Here is a 20,365-nt window from a genome sequence, read left to right on the forward strand (position 1 = left end):
TTGGCGAGGATGGCTCGGCCAAGTTTAGCTTTAGCGAGATCGCGAAGGAGAGGGTGGAGAGCACTCGGAGTGGATGTCCGGTTCCGGTCGTCCAAGTTTAGCTTTAGCGAGTCGCCGAGGGGGCGCAGGCTCCACTCGCGCACCGCGCTCCCGTGTTCGGCGACCTTCTGGGCCCACCGCTCAGGGAGCAGCGCGCCCAGCTCCTTCTCCAGCTCCTTGACGACGGGCGCCACGGTCTCGTACCCCGTCCGCACCGTCTCGTTGAGCATCTCTACGAAGTCGGCGTAGAAGGGTGGGGGTGGGGCGAGCGGCGGCGGAGGCGGCGGCGGCGGCGGCGGCGGCGTCAGAGGCGGCGGGGTCGGAGGCGAGGGCGGGGCCGCGGGAGGCGGCGGCGGCGGGGTCGCTGGCGAGGGCGGGGCCGCGGGAGGCGAGAGAGGCGGCAGCGGCGGCGGCTTCGGTGGCGGCGGCGGCGGGGCCCCGGGAGGCGAAGGCGGCGGCGGCACGGAGCAGCAGCCGCGGCAATGCGGGCAGGTGTGGCCGGCCCAGGCCCACTGGAGGGAGGGGTTGGTGCAGGAGGTGCCGATAAAGTCTCCGCAGGTCTGGCCAAGGCACCGCGCGTCGGGGAAGGCACACGGCAGGGGCAGTGGCGGGAGCGGCGGCGGCGGAGGCGACGGCGGCGGTGATAATATTTTTTCGTAGCACGTCGTGCCGCTCGAGGGCGTTGCGCCCGCAATCGCGTCCTCCGGCGCTTGCGCCTTATAGGTCTTGCACTCGACCTGACCTCCGACGAGCGGAGCGTAAACGCTGTAGCCGACGCAGAAAGCGTCGACGTCGCAGGACCGGCGGCAAGTGGCGTGATTCTCTGCGTAGGAGAGGATGTTGAACCACGACGCGGAGTCGTACTTCCCAGGGCCGCCGGCGCGGGTTACACACGCGCCAGCTCGCCCGAGGTACAGGAAAACCACCATATTGGAGCACACCTCGAGACGTGAACGCCGTCGGGGGTACTCGAAGAGTACCGCGGGATACGCGAAGAGAAGGCGCCGTTCATACTCGAGTAGAGAATGAATTTAAGGTGTAATCGAGTGAGGTCGGCGCGAGAGGCGGCGTCGGCTGAGCTGCGGACGTGGGCGCAAACGCGCAGGCGGCGCAGTAGCAACCATCCGTGGCCGCGGCGCGCGCAGCGCGGGGCTGGAGACGAAGGAGAAGAGAGCGACAGCATGGCAGATTTAGAGGGATTCAGACCATGGGGTGCCAATCCGGTTCCCGGCAGATTTAGAGCATGCAGGCGTTTTGAAAGAGAAAGCGGGTACAAGAAGAACATAACGCACTCTCTCACGTTACAAGGGACAATCTGCAACAGGGAGGAGTTGGGCGACAAGACATGCGCAGAGGGCGGTAAAAAGCGAGGGCGGTAAAAAGCAGACGACCCGGACACTGCTCCGCCGATAACGATTGGGGTAGGGGCCCTAACTCGTGATAGGCCACTATAGTTTCCCGCAGGAGACTCACGGAGACCCTCTTCATCTCCTTCCTCCTCAGCCTCTATGTTCTTCACGGACGCTCTCCGTGAATCCAGACATCTGTTACACCTTTTACCTCGTACATCTTTTACGGGCTTTCGGCAAAGCGCCGCCGTCTGGACGGCGAGAGAAGCCTAGAGAGAAGCGTAGGCTGCAGCCGAGAGCCGACCACCACCGGCCGGCCGGCGCCTCAAAAGAAGAGAGAGAAATTTTGAGACCCAACTCTCTTCACCTTGTGTGGGTGCGACCCATGCCTGCCCTGCCCATTGTCATTCATACGTCTCCATGCATGGCGCCAGGAATTCCTCTTTCTCCCGTGGTGTACCTGCCTGTGTGTTAGTGCCAGTGCGCGCCAGTCCCGTGCCCAGTGTCGAGTGTCGTGCCACGTGCGAGGGAGCTTTATTGTAAAATTCTTCTTTCATGGTTTGCCTGTGATAGTGCTAGACCGTAGACGCGCCAGTCCGCACCTGTGTCGAGCCTGTGTGCTGTGAGAGAGCGTTGTGTTCATTCAATTCTTCTTTCTAATGGTGCAAAACGCTCGGGGACGCACGAGCAAAGGCCAAAGCTGATAGGTGATAGCTGTGCACACATGTACATGTGCATGTGCATGCACATGTGCATGCACATGTGGCCGCCACCGTGCAACCGAGTCTTCTGGGGGCGAGACCGAGGAAGAGGCTCTATCACCCAGCTCTCGCGCGGTGCTGCAGAAACTCGCACAGCTCAAACTCACGAGTATCGAGTTGAGCTTCAAAGCTTGCCGAGGAGCAGAGCTGTGAGGCTGTGACGGAGGAAGAGAAGCAGAAAGAAGGCGCCAGAATAAAGATCGAAACACGAAAGTCCAACAAAAAATCGGGCACCTTCAAAAATCCGATTTCAGGTGCATGTATGTGCCCTTTTGTGCTTTTAGTTATTTAGAGAGAGCTGAGAGAGAGAGAGAGAGAGAGAGAGAGAGAGAGAGAGAGAGAGAGAGAGAGAGAGAGAGAGAGAGAGAGAGAGAGAGAGTCGCAAAATGCCTTGAAGAGAACACAGGCACACCATCACGCACGCAAACGCACGCTCCTGCAAATCCCCTCTCGCCTCTGCCGGAGGCAATGGATGGGACGTCTTGCGAGCGGGGCGCCTCAGGGGCGCCCTCGCGACGACAAGCTCAACAGTACCCGAAAGGGGGGGGGGGGGGGGGTGCGGCGATGAACGTTAGCATCGCGCCGTGTTTCCCCACGCGCAAACAAAGGCCAGAGTCGCGCGGGTTGCAGCTGGCATTCTATGCTCCAGAGCATTCACAGACGCCGCATCGCCCCATTAATCAGGCAGTCAGTGCCCCAACGTCGAGCCTCTCCCGCTCAGACCTCGCGGCCCGCGCCACCTGAGTGTGATGCTGCTTCCGGCCTTGTGGTCTTGAGCTCACGGCGAGTGTATCGCGCGCCTTGCGGGGGGGGCGCGGAAAAGAGGAACCGGCGAGACGCAGCGCATCACCAGCCCCCCCATCTCCTTCATCCTAAGCTCCTGCCAATGAAGGGCATCGGAGCGGCGCTTCGGCCGCGGACTTGGCATGCCGCCCCGCGCCTCCTCCTCGTCGGGCTCCACGAGCCGCTTGTGAGGCGGCTTGCGCCGCCGGCAGCAGCAGCGGTAGAAGCAGAGCGCCAGGAAGAGACACCCGGCTACTCCCAGCGCCAACTTCAGCGGGGACTTGGCGAGGATGTCTCGGCCAAGTTTAGCTTTAGCGAGATCGCGAAGGAGAGGGGGGAGAGCACTCGGAGTGGATGTCCGGTTCCGGTCGTCCAAGTTTAGCTTTAGCGAGTCGCCGAGGGGGCGCAGGCTCCACTCGCGCACCGCGCTCCCGTGTTCGGCGACCTTCTGGGCCCACCGCTCAGGGAGCAGCGCGCCCAGCTCCTTCTCCAGCTCCTTGACGACGGGCGCCACGGTCTCGTACCCCGTCCGCACCGTCCCGTCGAGCATCTCGACGAAGTCGGCGTAGAAGGGTGGGGGTGGGGCGAGCGGCGGCGGCGGCGGCGACGTCGGAGGCGGCGGGGTCGGAGGCGAGGGCGGGGCCGCGGGAGGCGGCGGCGGCGGGGCCGCTGGCGAGGGCGGGGCCGCGGGAGGAGGCGGCGGCGGCGGCGGCGGGGCCGCGGGAGGCGAAGGCGGCGGCTGCACGGAGCAGCAGCCGCGGCATTGCGGGCAGGTGTGGCCGGCCCAGAGTCCCTGGAGGGAGGGGCTGGTGCAGGAGGTGCGGATAAAGTCTCCGCAGGTCTGGCCAAGGCACCGCGCGTCGGGGAAGACACACGAGGTTGGCTGGAGGTCCATATTGGAATCCAAAAAAGCCGACGGGGGTACTGAGGCGCCGTTCATAGAGAATGATTTGAATACAGTGAGTGAGGTCCCCGGAATATGGTTTGGTACTTTGGCCGAGCTGGCGCGTGTGTAACCCGCGCCGGCGGCCCTGGGAAGTACGACTCCGCGTCGTGGTTCAACAGCCTCTCCTACGCAGAGAATCACGCCACTTGCCGCCGGTCCTGCGACGTCGACGCTTTCTGCGTCGGCTACAGCGTTTACGCTCCGCTCGTCGGAGGTCAGGTCGAGTGCAAGACCTATAAGGCGCAAGCACCGGAGGACGCGATTGCGGGCGCAACGCCCTCGAGCGGCACGACGTGCTACGCAAAAAAATATTCACCGCCGCCGTCGCCTCCGCCGCCGCCGCTCCCGCCACTGCCCCCGCCGTGTGTCTTCCCCGACGCGCTGTGCCTTGGCCAGACCTGCGGAGACTTGATCGGCACCTCTCCTGCACCAGCCCCTCCCTCCAGGGACTCTGTCTGTGGGCCGGCCACACCTGCCCTGCCGCCGAGGGCGGCTACGCCACCTCGCCACCGCCATCGGCGTGAGGGCGGCGCGTCGAGGAAGCAGAGCGCCGAGACGCCACGAGGCGGCCAGTTCCGGGGCGCGGGGGTCTCTCTACAGCCCAGGCGTCCGGCAAAGAGTGTAAACCCTGGATCCCATGGGTCAAAATCCTCAAGCGCCATCGCCACTTACTTGCCGCGCACGCCCTACTCTCAGCCTCCGTGCGCAAAAGGCCGACGCACGCCCGACTTGTGCACAACGGCGGTGACTAGGTCCGGCCTAGGGTGGCACAGATCTGACGTTTTGTGTCTGTGTCTGTAAGTATAAAGATGAGAGTGAGGTTGAACCGGACCCAATCAAAGTCGGCGGGTTTCGAAGGGGGGGGTAACGGCGGGCGCATTTGGGCACATGACAGGGAGAACTCTGTGGTGGACCCGCTGGGCGAAAGGAGCTCGCAGACCGTTGCAGCCTCACGATGTCATTGAGCGGAGCGAGTGCGAGCGCGGCGGCCAAGCAGCGGCACCAGCCACCAGGAGCAGCGGCGAGCTGACACGAGCGCGCTCGTCGATGCGGCGAGGGGGCAGAGGCAGATGCCCGAGCTGCCGCCGTACGTGCCAGAATTCGACCTCGCGTTCTTTCAGATGCTGGGCGCGGTGGAGCTGTCCGGTCGGAGCCAGAAGACCCAGCCACTGGCGATGACGAGACGATGATGCAGGAGGCCGCCGTCGACATTGCCCTCCAGCTTTTGACGGATGACGGGGGGCTGCAAGCGCTGCTCGCATCTGATGAACCGAGCGCAGAGAGGGTTGCGCTGGAGGGCGCCGACAACGCGCTTGCAAACTCGCGTGCGAGGTCTTTAGGTTAGGTGTAGGAAGGTGAAGAACGGCCAGGCTCGGACTGGACACCAACGCGGTATGGGTGGACGCTGGACAGATGATGACGACACGCACGAGCGACACACAGACACAAAAGGCTCGAGGTTGGATCAGCTTTACTGACATCATCAGATCCGTGTTTTTCTCGTTGTTTTGAAACGGCGACCGGCGACCATCTCTTCCGACTCCGGCTTCGGCTGTCCCTGGTAGTCGACAAGCTGCCGAGCCCAAATCACTGTCAGTGCCAGATTTTCTTGTTGGCTTTTAACTCTCTCTCTCTCTCTCTCTCTCTCTCTCTCTCTCTCTCTCTCTCTCTCTCTCTCTCTCTCTCTCTCTCTCTCTCTCTCTCTCTCTCTCTCTCTCTCTTGTTTTGTCCCTCGCTCCGCTCGCCACCTCACGCTCTCGGGTCCAGCCATGGCCAGTACCCCGCGTCTCAGTGAGACGCGTGGTACCATCCTGTTCCCGGGCATTCACACTATATTCCTCTGAGATAATATTATATTTCGCCGCCACCGCGGCGCGCGCGCTTTATCCGCGCGCTATATTAGTTGAGCCAAACTTGTGTTCTTGTTTTGGATCAAACTTGTTACAGCTCAGCGAACGCGATGCGGCCTCTGCCTAGCCTCCTGCTCCTATGCGCGAGCTACGGCGTGACCGCTATCGCGTATGGCTTCCCCTCCGGGAAGCACGGCCTCGACTACTGCATCGCCGAGGCCGACACCACCAGCGACATGACAGCGTCGACCACCATGGCACCTCCACCATGGACAAGCCTTGCACCATGTATGTCAGCCACCACCTGGGCGCCTGGCGTGTGCGAGCACAACCCTATGCGGGATGAAGGATCTGAACAATGCATTCGACCGGCCTCTTTGAGCCCGTCCGAGTCCGCCATTTGTTTCGACGATCCATTTTTTGACTTCTTCCTCGCTATTTGCAGACTTCAGACCAGTACAAGTGAGGACACGTGTGCCTCCACTCACACTACCTCTCAGGCGATGGAGCACGCGCTACAGTCGGCTCCTGAGGCCTCATCCACCCACTGCGGCCAATCTGAATTTTCGGCCCTCCGCAGCCCCGCGATACAGGTGCACTCATGGCCCAATACGATGGCGCTACAATTCATGAGGCACGGGACTCTTGCTGCGACAACCCAGCCCCATAGGAAGCCTGCGACACACATGCCGCCGCCACCTTTGCTGGATTACTCAATGCTGCCCATTCTTCTGGGTCAATGCGACGGGAACGGCTTCCTTTGCCTCCAAAATGTTTCACCGTGGAACGCTACATTTGACCCTACACCTTGGCAGAAAGTCCTTCCCCGGGACCACTCGGACACGTCGAGTGCAGGAGAGGCATTGCACCATGGGACATGTTCTTCTGACCGCTATCGCGTACATCCAACTCCGGTCGATGGGCTCGAATGCGCTCAGCCTCAGGAGGGACAAAACCACGCGAATTCTGCACGCCTCGCTGCGCCGCTGGCTTGACTGAATCAGGCAGCAGCAGGCTGCTGCTGCTGCCACAGCAGCAGTCTGCTGCGGCCCCAATACGCAAGTTAATGACCAGCATTGCTGCCGGGGGCATTCGAGCCGCCACAGCCGGTGTGCGGCCGTGCACTGCCACCTGCCCGCGGCTACGCACATGTGCGCTCGCATTGGATGACGCCCTGCTGATGGACCTGCGTCGCCTAGCTGCACGAGAGCAATGCCGCACGAGCGGCGGCCGTAGCATACACTGCGAGCACACTCGGTGCAGCTGCGAGGTGCAGCAAGAGCACGTCGTTCCTGCCTCTGATGCCACTCTCGCGGCTTGCAGCGCGTCACTCCATGGTCACTCGCGCATGCTCTCCAGGAGCTATGGCGGGCGTGTGTGTGGTTGTAGCCTGTGTTTGGCCGGTGTTCTCCTGACCCGTTTACTATCAGTACCATGCCTGGGGGCCACAATAATCGCACACGGGGAGCGGCTCAGGGGCCCAGTGAAGCCGCGGAATCGCCAAATGTCACAACCCATGCCACCCAGGGCTGGACCTAGTCGGTAGTCCGGTGTGCCCGCCGGCGCCGCCGCGCAGGTACAGGTGAAAGAAAATTTGAGGCAACCCCCCAAATGATCACGGCCGACTTCGCCCGCATTATAGAGGCTCCCGCCGATCTTAGACCGCGTAAGCACCCCAGCGTGACGCGTCACACTTAGACCCGCTAAGCCTCGCGAGGCTCAGAACTTAGCCCGCTACTACCCAACCTGCAACCAGTGTGGACTGTGGTCTGTCCGTCTGTGGACTCTGTGTGCGGCAGTGTGCGCGGCACGCGGTGCCGCGCACGTGTACGTGTGTCGAGATCCGCTGTTCCACCTCAGCCGCGTGCGCTTAGCCAGAGAAAGGACGGCGTATCGATGCGAGCAATGCCAATGGGGGTTGGGGGCTGATAGGGGGTTAGGGGCGTATTTCAAGAGACCTGTGAGGCAGCTGCGAGCTGGCCGTCAGGAGGTTGGTGTGTCGGCACACAAGCACAAACGCGCTCACTGGATGCTGCAGTACGATACGCTCCAACCCCACCACTCATCGGTCGGCTCCTGGGTCTGGGGCACGATCACCGGCATCAGTGTAGAGTCGCCGGCTTGGGTAGAGTCGCCGCCACCCTTGGGCGCTGCAGCTCGGCTGCCAACTCTCCAGTCGCAAAAGTCGTCCGACGAGGACGCGTCGTCGCTGCTCGCCACGCCCCACTCCTCCAGGAGGCGGGCGATGACCGCCGAGAGCGGCTCTGGCTGCGGCGGAGGCGGCGGAGAGAGAAAGAAGCCTCGAGCAGCGCCTACCTCTGTGATGGACGACCAAGAGGTCCTCACGGGCATCCACGAGCGAGCTCGGGGCTGCACCTGCTCCTTGCGCGGGGGCAGCCTGTCCCTCTTCAGAAGCTCGGCAGGCAGTGGACGTGATAGCGGTGAACCGGTCGCGGGTCGGGTCGCGCGGGCCGCTGCGCGCCTGTGGTGGGTTTTTTGTTTTTAATTTGTTTCGGTTTTTAATGCAGAGATTTCTTTTGGTTGCGGCACACTCGTTGCCCGATGAACGGCGAAGCGAGCATCCGCTGCGTCGTCCACCTGCGCGGCCTTCTCTGGTCGTGCACGCCTGACGACGTGCGAGCATCTGTCTCGCCGCTCCTTCCTGCCCGTTGTTTCTTGCACGATGTCTTCCTGCCGCTCGATGCACGGGCGCGCCCCTCCGGCACCGCCGTGCTCGTGCTGCACGCGGAGCGGCCTGCCGCCGCCTCGAGCGAGCGCAGCGTCGACGCGGCGGTCGCCGCCGCCGCACGCCGCATCGCAGTCGCTCTGGACGGCGCGGTCGTTCGCGGCGATGACGATGCCTCAGAGTCCGTGCGCCACCTCCGTGCCACGCCTTCGTCCGCCCGCGCGCTCAAGGAGAGCCGCGCCCGCTCGTCTGCCGCCGCCGCTCGTGCTTTGTCGCTCGCGCCGCAGAGCTTCAATGCAGGCGCCGCAGCCGCCACCACTGCCATTGCCGCTGCTCCGAGCCGTCGTGACTTTGTCGTCGTCTGCCACGCGGCGGCGGCGGCGGCGAGTGGCGCCTTTGAGCTGTCGGACCTCAGCCGTGGGCGCGTCGACCTCATCGCGAGGTGATCCCTCTCCTCCTCGCCCCGCACGGTCATGTCCAGATCACGCCCAAGACACGTCCACAACACACGACCACCCCGTTCTGCAGATGCGCCTCTGCCGCCCTCTTCACGTCGCACGGCGTCCGGCGCGGCTGCCGCCTCTGGCTGCCTCTCGTCGGTGCGCTCCGCCTCGCCACCCGCACACTGCCCGCACACAGGGCCGCCACCTCAGACGCGTCCACCGCGCACCTCACCCTGATTCCGCGCCACAGCCCGCGATCATACCCTCATCTTCGAGATTGTATTTGTCGAGGCGCCCACCACACTCGCGTGTCCGTCCAGGCGGCGGCCTCACCCTCTGTCTCGACGGAGACCGCGCGCGCCGGCTGAGGCCCGGCGAGCGCTCGACCTATCGAGCATTGGCGAGGATTACTTACTTCATACGTCGAGCTTACAGGCCCGACGAGCGCTCAATCGCCGCGCCTCTCCGCGTGGTGCTGAGGCGGCACGTGCAGGAGGTGGTGCCCGGGGGGGAGGAGGAGGCTGCGGCCTCGGACACGGCTGCAGCACCCGCCGGTGTGGCTGGGGAAGCGGAGGGGGGTGGTGGGGTGGACGGCGGCGGCGAGGGCGGCGGCGGCGGCGGCGGCGGCGAGCGTGGCAAAGGAGGTAGCGGTCTCGGAGGCGGCGAGTGGAGTTCGCAAGGGTGGAGCGTGCACGGTGGCGACAGCCTCGAGTCGCTGCTTGACAAGCTTGGGTGCGCGTCGGCGGAGGGGGGGCGGTGCGGCGGGCGGGGCGCCTGCGGTGGCCGCACGCGGCTGGTTGCGCTGCACGAGGGCGGCGGACCGCTCGGGCGAGTGGTCGCCTCCAGCGCCGCGCACGAGGCTGGCGGGCGGGCGGCTGGCGGCGGGCGGGAGGCGGGCGAACCGGCTGGTGGGGAGAGGCGGAGGGTGGTGGCAGTGCTGGGGGACCACCTCGGCCTTACGACGCAGGAGGAGGAGGCGCTTCGGAGGCGCGGCGCCGCCTTCTGCACGGTCGGCCCGACGGCACTGCTCAGCAGCCACTGCATCGTCCTCGCCCACCACGCCCTCGACATCCTGGATGCGGGGTGACCGCACCACCACCAAGCACATTTGTCTTGTGAGAGACCGGGCCCGCGGCGAGTCTCAGTGGCGGGGTGGGGCTGCGCGCGCTGGGGGGGCAGGGGGATGTACGAAGAGATTAAGAGTAGCAGGGACCCGAGGGACCAGATGTGGAAGACGGCTAGTAGTCCCCCACCGGGAGGACGACCCCGGCTAGTCGCCGACCGGACCACACCCACACTAGAACCCCTCACAAAAGATCGCACGGGCGGGGACCTCACGGACCTGTTCCTTTTTACCCATCTCTCACAGTAGAGCTGTCCTTTTTTATTTATTTCAAAAGACCGAGAGGCCCACGCGCCACAGCCCACACGCCCCACGGGCACCGCGCGGCCACGCAACCCTTGTCCCGCTTGCGTGTATGTGTGAGCAGCTACGAGCCCGGGGAGAGAAGAGTCTGCCAGGAGACTGAGTGGATTCCTGAGGTTCGCGTTTTTCTTTAGGATTCTATTGCCCTTGGGCCTTGGCAAGCCCTTGGCCAGCCCCCCCTGCGGGCTCTTGATCGCTCCCTCGTCGCGGTCTCTTCGGAGTTCGGTCTCGCGCGTGCCGTCTCTCTCGCTATCTAACATTGAATCATCCCTTGATGCGGACGATTCTTTTCGCTGTATCCGCGGCGAGATGTGGCGGGATGCCGCAGGATAATACCGCGTGATTCCTTGGGTGGGAGATTACCGCGGGGGAGATACCGGGATACGGTACGACACAGGGCAGATACGGGGAGATACAGGTGACACATTAGATACGGGCAGAGCGGCAGACACGGGCAGATACGGGGAGAGGGGGAGAAAGGGAGGGATACGGGAGTTAGCGCAAAAGAATCGCGCCACAAACACAGCGTCTCCACGCTGGAACAAATGCCGGAACAGATGACGATGATGGAGGCAATCTTTCGGGAGGACACGGACGCCCTGCGCCGTCTCTGTGAGCAGCATGATGTCGACGCACCGCTCATCCGTCCTGATGGCTCCCCGTGTCCGCCGGCAATCGTGCTCGCCATCATCAAGGCGGGCCCCGCACATCACCCTCGTGCCGAAGCCCTTGCCATCGCAACCCCTGCCGTTGACCGTTGACCCACCGCACCCGTGTCCCCAGGGAAGCGCGGAGTGCGTCGATATTCTCCTGGCCCACCAGCCGGAGCTCAACGACCTCGACGTACTCGGGATTCCTTGCTGCCCGCTCACGATGGCGGCGCAGGTAGGCAAGACGCGGATCGTTCGCGCGCTCCTCAAGGCCGGCGCGGTGGCGGACGTTGTCAGCCTGTCGGACGGCAGCACCGCCCTCCTTACGGCGTGCGAGAACGCCGAATTCGATGTGGTGCAGAGCCTCATCGAGGCGGCCGCCGACGTCAACCACCAAAAGTATGGAGGCATGACGCCGCTCGGCCTCTCCATCAGCAAGTACTGCCGCCTCGGCTGCATCGAGGCGCTCATTAAAGCGGGCGCGAGCCTGGCCGGCGAGGCGAGTCTGCCTCCGCGATATATGCCACCGCCTTCGCAGCCTCGGCTCTCCCAGCCCCACGCGTGTCGCGAGACCCTCCCCCACCCGCCACACTCACCTCTCCCGGCGCCTCCCCCTTCCCCGAGGCGATCGACGATAGCGAGCTCTGCCAGGGCGGGCTGTGGCACATGGTCGGCCCCAAGGCTAGCCTCCCCCCCCTCCTCGCCGCCATCTTGTTTGGCATGGAGCATTGCGTCCCCCTCCTCTCGTCGTACGGCGCCCCGCGGGCGGCGCAGCGGCAGATGCTCGGCTCGCCCGAAACGACCTCGGTCCCCATCCTGTCGCCCCTTGGGGGGCTGAGCAGCCAGTTCCTCCAGATGACCATGATGTTTACGTCCTCCTCGTCCGAGCAGCGCACCGTCACGCTCACCGCTGAGGCGCTCTGCGGCGCGGCCGAGGGGAGCGAGCACGTGCACCCCTCCGTGCCAAAGGGCAGCGGCCGCCTCCTCTCGTGGCTGGAGGAGTCTCGCGACTGGACGCCGCTCCACCACATCGAGGCGCTGAGCAAGGAGCGCGCCCTCGCGCTGCTGCGCGACGGTGCCAACACCCTCCCCTCTACCTCCCTCGCGCGTGTGTCCACACCCCAACGTAACGGGTCACACGCACAGGCGCCAAGCTCCACGCCGGCTCCCCCTCGCCGCTTGAGCGGGCGCGCGCGATCGGCGACACCCTCTCGCTGTACGAGCGCGTCGAGGTGCACGGCCTCACGCGCGCGGCACTCAACGGGCTCGTCGGCGTGGTGGTGGGGTTCGACGAGGAGAAGGGCCGCTGCGTCCTCCGCCTCGAGGAGCGCCCGAGCCCGAGTGCTGCCGTCAGGGGACTGTGCCACACACGCCACCTCTCTGAGCGACAGATGGCGTCACGCTCTACAGGAGTCGCAGTCGGAGATTGCTCGCGCAACCGGCGTCGACTGGAGCACGGCCGACGAGAAGCGCGAGGCGCGCCACGTCTCGATCAAGCCCGCCAACCTCAAGGGAGAGCAGGCGCGGCTGCCTCCTCGAGGACTTGTACTCGTGCAACGCCTCCATGCCCCCACCCCGCGCCCGCCCCTCCCACCACCACTCACTCACCGCTCGCGCCCGACTGGCGCCCTGCTTGCTGTCGCGACGCACGAGTAGTCGCTTGTGGCGTGTGCAGGTCGCCTCTCTCCTCCTCGAAGCGGCCGTCTGGTCGCCGCGCTCGCACCACACTTTCCCGGCCGAGGCCCGCGCTCGCGCCGCCGAGCTCATGCGCATCGGCTACCTCTTCGCGCACGGCAGCGACCGCGGGCGCACCACTGAGCTCGTCGACGTCTGGCGCGGCCACGTCGTCCCCTTCGCGGTCGAGCGCGAGTGAGCGGCGCGGGCCCCTCCGGACCACGAGTCCGCCTCTCGTCCGGCGCGCAGCCGCGCGCATAGGCGCCTGACAGGGTGCGTGCACGGACATTACGCGGAGATGCCTGGCCACGAAGGGCGTGGGCAAGCGCTTGTGGTGGCGCCCCCGCGTCCTAGGAGAAGGCGCAGTACTGCCTTGCATATTGGTGGGGGATGCGGATGTGTGGGCGCGCCTTCGGTGCCGGTGCGTGTGTTGGATTGGGTTTCCTGGATCCACCTGTGAGTGGGATTGCTTGTGCCGCACAAATCGCCATGTGAATGTCGAACATGTCGAGCTGTAGTACCGCTCACATTGATGGCTCAACATCGCGCACGGGCGAGGCCCGCGGCGTGTGTTTTCTTGCACGATCACAACAATCGACAAGATAATAAGCCGTACGTATTCTCCCCCGCTCTTGCGCCCCCTCCCCCTCCCCCCCCTCTCCCCCCAAACACTCAACAACGCGACCGTTCACGCGCTCGCGCCACCCTCGCAGTTCGCTATTAGCTTCCCAAAATTGTCGCCGAAAGTGCGCTCGGACTGCAGCGCCGCCTCTGCGGCGGCTCGGATCCGCTGCGCCCACTCCTCGTGCCAGAGGCGGTAGTGCGCGTAGGCGTGGTCGCGCGCGGCGACCGCGGCCCGCTGCGGCCTGGCCAAGCAACCCTTGAGCGGCGGCGAGCTGGCAGTGGTGTCGGCCTCCCGCGCGGCGTCCGCCGCCACCTCTCCCGCGTCACCGCCGCCCTCCGCGGCCTGCGCCTCGAGCAGCTCCGAGAGCGGCAGCCCCGCCCAAACGTGCTCCTTGAAGGGGCGGCCGGCAGCAGGCGGGTCGGTGCACGCGAGCGCCGCCGCCTGCCGCGCCTCGTGCCGCAGCTGCTTGAAGATGCCTGGCGCGGGGGCGTCGCGCTGCTGCGACGGCGATGCGGCGGCGTCGTCGTCGGCGGCGGCGGCGAGGTCCTCGGCATGTTTACGTGATTTAAAGCGTGACTAAAGGCAGGGAGTGAGAACTGAGATTGTGCGAGGCCGAGACACCGAGTGGCACAAGACTCAAGAGCCAACAAGAGCCTGCTTTACATTGCTCGCACGCGTGTTTGAGCGACGACCCCTGCGGATTTGCGAGCCTTCTCTCAATATCGCTTTCGAGACTATGGTCGTGCGCGTCTCGGTCGGAGAGGCGAGTTCTGCCCGTGCAAATTCTTTTCGTGTTAAGTACCATGACCAACTGTTCTGTAGCGCGAATCCGTTAGGATTCTCGCCAGCTCTGCTGAGGGGTGGCGCCGGGCTACGTACCGATCGCTCGACCTCGCAACCCCATATACACCCAGTCTACATCTACTCAAGATGCAAGTACAGGGAAGCAACATAAGGAGGCAAGAGGACGCGTTTGAGATCAAACTCACCTCCACCAATTTGGATTCTTTTAGGTATGTTGTTGGCAAACCAAGACAATTTGGATTGATTCCACGCGCGCCTCCCGGACAGGGGTTGACCCGGAGTCCTGTGGAGGGCGGTGTGAATTACTCATGACACAATGAATACGGCTCATGGATCGATTGCCAAAATGGATGGATTGCTTCCCTCTTCGTGCGTCCGCACATACAAGCGAACGCCAATGGCCTCGCTCGCCTATCAGGCAGCCGGCCTCCGCATCTACTCAGTCGCCCCGCCCGCCCACGCCGGCGACTGAATTTACATTCGATTGTTCCATCGATTGATGAGTCTTGTCCAAGCTAGACGACTAGTCTTGTCCCGCCCCGGGTGTGTCGTGTGCCATCCGGTGTTCCCCGTGGTGTTCCAGTGTGGTGGGGAGGCTCAGCGCCCACCACCGGGGATAGGTTTCGTCAGTATCGGCGTCGCATCGGCGGCGCCGATACAGACAGGGACCGTGGGTGGGAGTAGGCAGGCTAGCGCTTGTGGGCAAGAAGAGCGCATTACTCAATACAACTACACGTGCACGGCCACCTCGTGCAAGTCTTATGGTTCGAGCAGGTGCGAAGACTGGAGGGGCCCTTTGCAGGTCCCATCCATTACCGTGCCCCATGTTCACGTGCGGCCGTTTTACCAGGCGCCCAACCGACGGCCGCGCCGCGAATTTTTTTTGCCTGCCCCGTCTTCGCCGTCGCGCGACGATCACGCCGGTGTCAAAACTTCCGATTTTGTTTTTTTTCTTCTCTTTTATACCTGGTAAAAGCAACGTTCGAAATCCAAAATTCTACGAAATCCAAGAACGCCGGATCGGTGCATACTTACTTACAGCTGTCGGTACAGAGATGCCAGCACCCCCCAGCAGCAGAGCGCTCCTGCTGGGGGGGGGGGGGGGGCGACCCCCCCAGCAGCAGAGCGCTGCTGCTGGGGGGGGGGGTCGGCCATGACTTTAGATGTGCAGGGGGGGTACCGAGCAGTGTGCGGCCGCTCCGAGGGTGAACTGCTGACGGGGTTTGCGATGAGGAGCGACGAAGGTTTTGGCTTAGGGGACCCCTAGGGTTCTGAGGGCCGGATTTTTTTAAGACCTTGAGCACTTGAGCACTGGATAGGGTCGATTCCGCATGGTACGGGACCCCTCGATCGTCTCGCCCTCCCTCACTGGTGTGTTCATCGGGGGGGGTCATAACAAACACGGTACAGGATCGAGGTGCACGCTGCCGAAGCAGTGTCGTCCCCCCTCTCCCCGACGGCGATGGCGGTGTGACCGATCGAGCTACAAGAGGAGCTCGTTCAGCAGGATCCGGGTTGGTCTGGCGCACTACCTCACTGGGCCTGAGATCGCACGACGCTTCCCGTCACCGTCTCGGGTTTGTGTGGGATCGAACCACTCCGGGATGGGCAAGCCCATCAATTTTCACTGTGTTTCTCCCCTGCACCTGCAGGGGATAGCGGGGGAGGGGTTGGCTATATCTGGGACGGAGGGGAAGAGGAGGAAAGGGAGGACGGGGGGGGGGGGGGGACTGAAGGGGGGAGGGGGGGGGGGGGGCCTAAACCATCTTTTTTTTAAAACCTTTTAAAAAACCAGGAGGTTTGGGGGCTTAACTTGCCATTTAAGAGATTGCAGGCACGGGGGGTCCCTCTTTTAAGACCGTTTAAGAAAATCGGCCTCGCCGGCATGCGTCGCTGGGTTCCGCCGCGCGCCGTTTTCTCCAATACTGCCGTTATTAGGCACAAACCCGCCTCTGAAGACACATCTGTATAAGTCTGGTGCACTGGCAGGAGCCATACTCGCATAGGGGACGCGTGCTAGTTGACTGTAGCCAGCTTCCCGGCCTCCGGCGTGTCTACCGGGAGCCTCCCAGACCATCGACCTCGGGAGCTCTCCCGCACCGTTTAAGCGTTTAAGACCGTTTAAGGAATCGGCGGCCCAGGCAGCCTTAAAATGGGCCATGGCCCGCTTTAAGCCGTTTAAGCCGCAGGCGCCCCAGGGCCCACCCTTTTAAGTCTAGGGGTCCCCTAAGGTTTTTGTATGTTGTTGTGGAGCGCGATTTCACAGTGATTACAAGATTTTTTTTGCGCAACGCGCGCGAGCTGCTGTCGTGCCAGTCCGGCGTATGAGCCCACTCACGCTTGTGAGCCTCGTCCTCGTCCTCCTGGCCCTCCTCTTTTGGCTGCGCAAACGTGCGGGCAAGCGCTCGCCAAAGAGCGCGCAGCATCAGCCCCTCGACCTCGAGGGCGGAGAGCGGGCCTTCAGCGAGGAGGCGTTCGATGACTTTGAGTTCGAGCCGTTTGACGATACGACGCGGCCGGCGACGCGGCGCGGCGGCGGCAGAGAGGAGGCGCAGGCGGTGGCGCAGGCGGCGGCGCAGGATGACCCACCGCCGATCGAGGAGGATCCCGACCCGTTCGCGGCCTTTGGCATCGGCGCGACCGTCGAGAAGCAGCGGGTGCACCTCATCGACGACTCGCCCTGGCAGGCCGCCGCGCCGACGAGCGCGAGTCTCTCCCTCGCTGCCGAGCCGATTGGCGAGGTGTCCGGCGGGTGGGGCGACGCGGACAGCGAGTTTGAGCCGGGCAAGCGGCGCATAACGGCGGAGGAGCGGCGGCGGGCGAGGATGGCGAGAGAGGGGTCGGGAGAGGGGGCGCCCGCGGGAGAGAAGAGGGGCCGGCTAAAGGTGACGCACCAAGAGCTGTGACATTTTGATATTGGGTCGTGTGCGCAGCCCAGCCAGGGGGGCGGTCTGATGTGAGAGAGAGAGAGATTCTCTCTGATGTGTGTATAGAGATTGAGAAGGAGGTGGGCGATATCTTTTGTGGCATTAATTTCTAATCATTGCCTTTTGTTAGAATCTCGCTCTTGCCACTTACGCATCCGGCATCCCTCGCCACGCCGAGGCCCTCGGCCCACAAAAAATGCGAGGTATCACGACTGAACTGATGACAAGTCACAAGAGCATCGCAAACGCCAAACCTGTCCTTCCTTCCCTGCCGGCTGGGGCGACCACACTATTTTTCATTCACTGGGACTGAAGCGATCTAACTTGAGTTGATGGGAAAAAAAATCGCGCGCGTGATAAGTCCTCCTGCGGCCGGGACAAAGGAAAGGACCCTCACCAACATGCTCCTCCTCGCGGCTTCCAGCGTGGCTCTTCCGACGGGCGCGGAGCCCCAGCGTCACAGCATCGAGTTCGGCCTCGACAGCTTCAAAGCGCTCGCTCACACGTGGCTCGACCTGATGCAGAGCGGAACCTCGAGCACGGTGTCAGCCGGGAGCAGCAGCGCCGCAGCCGAGCCACCACGCGCAAACGGCAACCAAAGACAACCTCTCGGGCTTGTCGTGAGCGGCGGCGGGTTCAGGACTATGACCGCCGGGATGGCCTTTGCACGCGCAATGTCCCAGTCCTTTGACGAGGTGGAGGGCAGCTCCTGGGCAGACGTCACGCATCTCGGCGGCAACTCCGGCGGGCAGTGGTTCGCGAGCCAGTTTGCGCTCTCGAGGCCATTCTTCGACGCCGTCACGCGCAAGGGCGCAGATGGCGAGTATCGGAGCCTCGAGGACTTCTTTGCGGAGTGGGGCCGTCAGTATGCCAAGGGTCTCTACTTTTCGCCTCCGCCCGAGGTGCACGTGTACAACAACTGCGCAGGCGAGGAAGGTGTCGGCGGGCTCATTTCAGACGCCCTCACTGAGGCTTTCAAGTCTCTCGGCTGGGCGCTCGAGACTGCCAACTTCCCGACCGACGACTGGGCCGTGTACGTCGAGGACATGATGCGCAACTCGATCCCCGGCTTCGAGCAGCTCCGATACAACGAAACGCGCTCCGCACTGCCCGACGCCGCGCTCATTCAGCAGCTCGCGCTCCCGCCCGACGCGTGGGTGGGGCACTCGAGGCAGACATCGCAGCGCGTGGCGCTGCGGCAGCCCGAGGACGGGAGGCCCGTCGGGGCGACCGTTCCCCTGGCGCACGTGGCCAAGGCAGCCTCCTCGCAGCGTGGCACTGACGGCTGGCTCGCGCCGGCGCTGGGCGGCAGCCCACTCCTCTCCAAGGCGCCCTACTCGTGCAGCTGTGAGTGGACGTACTGGAACGCGTGCCCCGGCCAGCCCAAGGGCGCCTCGTGGCTGAGCCCGGTCGCGTCGGACGACGGCTCGGCGTGCTTCGCGCACTGCTGCGGGCGAGGGCGCGACGCGTCCGCCGCGAGCGACGCCCCGGCGCGCACCATCGAGGTGAGCGCGCGCTTCGCCTCACCGGCGGGCACGAAGGTGCGCGATGTGACGGCCGCCTCCTCGGCAGCGGTCGGCGCTGCGGCCTCGCCCACCCTCGTCAAGCTCGCGTTGAAGCGCGCGCTGCACGGCGCGACAGAGACGCTCGAGATGTTGGCCAACGGCGGCAGTGGCGAGGCGCAGGCTGCTCTCGGCCTCAAGGCGTGGTTGAGCGGGGAGGCGGACGCCGCCCAGTTCGACTCGCAAGTGGACGAGTTTGTCGAGTCGTGCTTTCCGTTCGGCCTGCAGGAGCTCGGCGTCGGCATCCCGCTCGAGCCGGCGGAGGAGCTGCCGGAGGACGAGACGCGCGCGTGGTCCCCCACCTACCGCGCCATCGACGGCGTGTACGTCGACAACACGGCGCTCGCGATGACCATCGCCACGATGATTGCCGACTGCGAGGCTGGCGACGAGAGCCTCGCTTGCACCAACAAGGAGCTGGACGTCATCGTCGTCAACGACGGCGACTCGTCCAACCCCGGCTCCAACGGGCTCGGCGACTTCTTCTCCGAGGAGAAGGGCGGCGCCGCCCATCCAGTTGGCAAGTACAAGACCGCCGAGGACTTTCCCTACACCACGGTGCCGTCGGCGCACATCTTCGCCGAGGCTTACCCTAGCAACTGGGTCACCTACCACCAAACCGACATCGTCGACACGATTGCAGCCGTCGGCGACACCTCTGCCGTCGCCGTGATGGCTGCCGGCGCCGCCCCCGCCGCGGGCATCACCATGGGCGTCGGCACCACTGTGGGCGCCGCCGCCTCCGTGGCTTCCGCCCTCGCCTCCTCCGCCGCCGCCTCTGCCGCGTCCGCAATGGAGGGGACGAAGGCAGCCGGCGGCCGGCGTCGGCGCCTGGCCAGCAGCGAGGTGGGCGCATCCCGCTCCAACTTCACCAACTCCACCCTCACCACGATCAACAACCCGCAGTGGGGCGTCAAGGAGGGCTACACCGTGCGGCTGCTCGCCTTTTGCATCAACTACCCAAACAACCCGATGCAGATGCTGCAGAATGGCGGCGTCGGCATCGATGACGACCCGATGGTTCTGCCCGCCCTCACGGCCGCCACCTTCTTCAGCCATTTGTACGCGCCGATTGCCGAGAAGGAGAGTGAGCTCGCTGCAAAACACCTCAAGGCGTGGCTGGAGGCGCGGGCGCAGCGCAAGTCGTGAGCCTCACGTGATGTTCAACGCATGATCTAGCGGCTAAGACTTAGAAACGCTAAGGGATAAGGGAGTGCAGCGCCCCGCGTGGCTAGACACCGGCGAGTGCGAAAGCAACCAACGATGATGTTTAATGCATATAAGGTTTTTGTAGTAACAACAGCTCTGTACGAGAGCAGAGCCCCTGAGCAAACCTCCGTGCTCGGAGCGTGTACTGTGTACACGACTCAGTGTAAAAAGTACGTCACCCACTCACATGACATGTCGTACTTTTAGCTTACTGGGAGAAAAGGGAGAGGGGGCTGTCCGATGTGGCGGCAAACTTGATGTCCCTGCGAGAGCGCCTCAGCTTAGCGACCGCCGCCTTGTGCTTCCTTCGCTCCGCAAGAGTCAGGTCCGGCGAGACCCCACCGTTGCCCTCCCCCTCCTCTCCTGCAACGCCAGCTATGCTCGTGGCACAAATGATGGCCTGCGTCAGCGTCCCGACGAGCTCCTTCGCCTCATCTACCGTGGTGGCGACTAGCGCCGCGTCGAAGCCCTCGGACGGGGCCGGCCGGCTCAGCTCACTCGCAAACTTGTGCACGACAGCGGCCGCTCGCTCTCCGGCCGGCAGCGTCGGGTGGCGCCTCCGCACCATCACGCGCCCGAGGCACTCCTCCACCGGGAGGTCGAGGTGCACGCTGGCGACAACACAACCATG

At 64.2% G+C, this 20,365-nt stretch overlaps 5 protein-coding genes across 5 annotated transcripts; 4 read left to right on the forward strand and 1 right to left on the reverse strand.

Moving 5' to 3' along the window:
* Positions 1–2,927: 2,927 nt before the first annotated feature.
* Positions 2,928–3,827, reverse strand: EMIHUDRAFT_98207 (hypothetical protein; the record flags this gene model as incomplete). The annotated part of the gene is made up of 1 exon (XM_005789174.1): positions 2,928–3,827. One exon carries the CDS (start codon positions 3,825–3,827, stop codon positions 2,928–2,930), a length of 900 nt encoding a protein of 299 aa, XP_005789231.1.
* Positions 3,828–4,948: 1,121 nt separating this feature from the next.
* EMIHUDRAFT_201035 (hypothetical protein) lies at positions 4,949–6,260 on the forward strand (the record flags this gene model as incomplete). The annotated part of the gene is made up of 4 exons (XM_005789175.1): positions 4,949–5,011; positions 5,074–5,210; positions 5,856–6,016; positions 6,229–6,260. The coding sequence occupies 4 exons, from the start codon at positions 4,949–4,951 to the stop codon at positions 6,258–6,260; spliced, it is 393 nt and encodes a 130-aa protein (XP_005789232.1).
* A 2,030-nt stretch (positions 6,261–8,290) lies between these two features.
* Positions 8,291–9,348, forward strand: EMIHUDRAFT_449096 (hypothetical protein; the record flags this gene model as incomplete). Its single annotated transcript, XM_005789176.1, has 4 exons — positions 8,291–8,856; positions 8,943–9,013; positions 9,178–9,226; positions 9,293–9,348. Coding segments are annotated over 4 exons (741 nt in total), but the record flags the coding sequence as incomplete, so codon positions are not given.
* A 2,251-nt stretch (positions 9,349–11,599) lies between these two features.
* EMIHUDRAFT_98209 (hypothetical protein) lies at positions 11,600–12,806 on the forward strand (the record flags this gene model as incomplete). The annotated part of the gene is made up of 4 exons (XM_005789177.1): positions 11,600–12,008; positions 12,080–12,213; positions 12,344–12,478; positions 12,609–12,806. The coding sequence occupies 4 exons, from the start codon at positions 11,600–11,602 to the stop codon at positions 12,804–12,806; spliced, it is 876 nt and encodes a 291-aa protein (XP_005789234.1).
* A 3,554-nt stretch (positions 12,807–16,360) lies between these two features.
* Positions 16,361–19,858, forward strand: EMIHUDRAFT_462351 (hypothetical protein; the record flags this gene model as incomplete). The annotated part of the gene is made up of 2 exons (XM_005789178.1): positions 16,361–16,921; positions 17,347–19,858. 2 exons carry the CDS (start codon positions 16,361–16,363, stop codon positions 19,672–19,674), a joined length of 2,889 nt encoding a protein of 962 aa, XP_005789235.1. The 3' UTR covers positions 19,675–19,858.
* Between the last annotated feature and the right edge of the window lie 507 nt (positions 19,859–20,365).

Source organism: Emiliania huxleyi, assembly GCF_000372725.1.
Source record: "Emiliania huxleyi CCMP1516 chromosome Unknown EMIHUscaffold_13, whole genome shotgun sequence".
Classification (NCBI taxonomy): domain Eukaryota; phylum Haptophyta; order Isochrysidales; family Noelaerhabdaceae; genus Emiliania; species Emiliania huxleyi.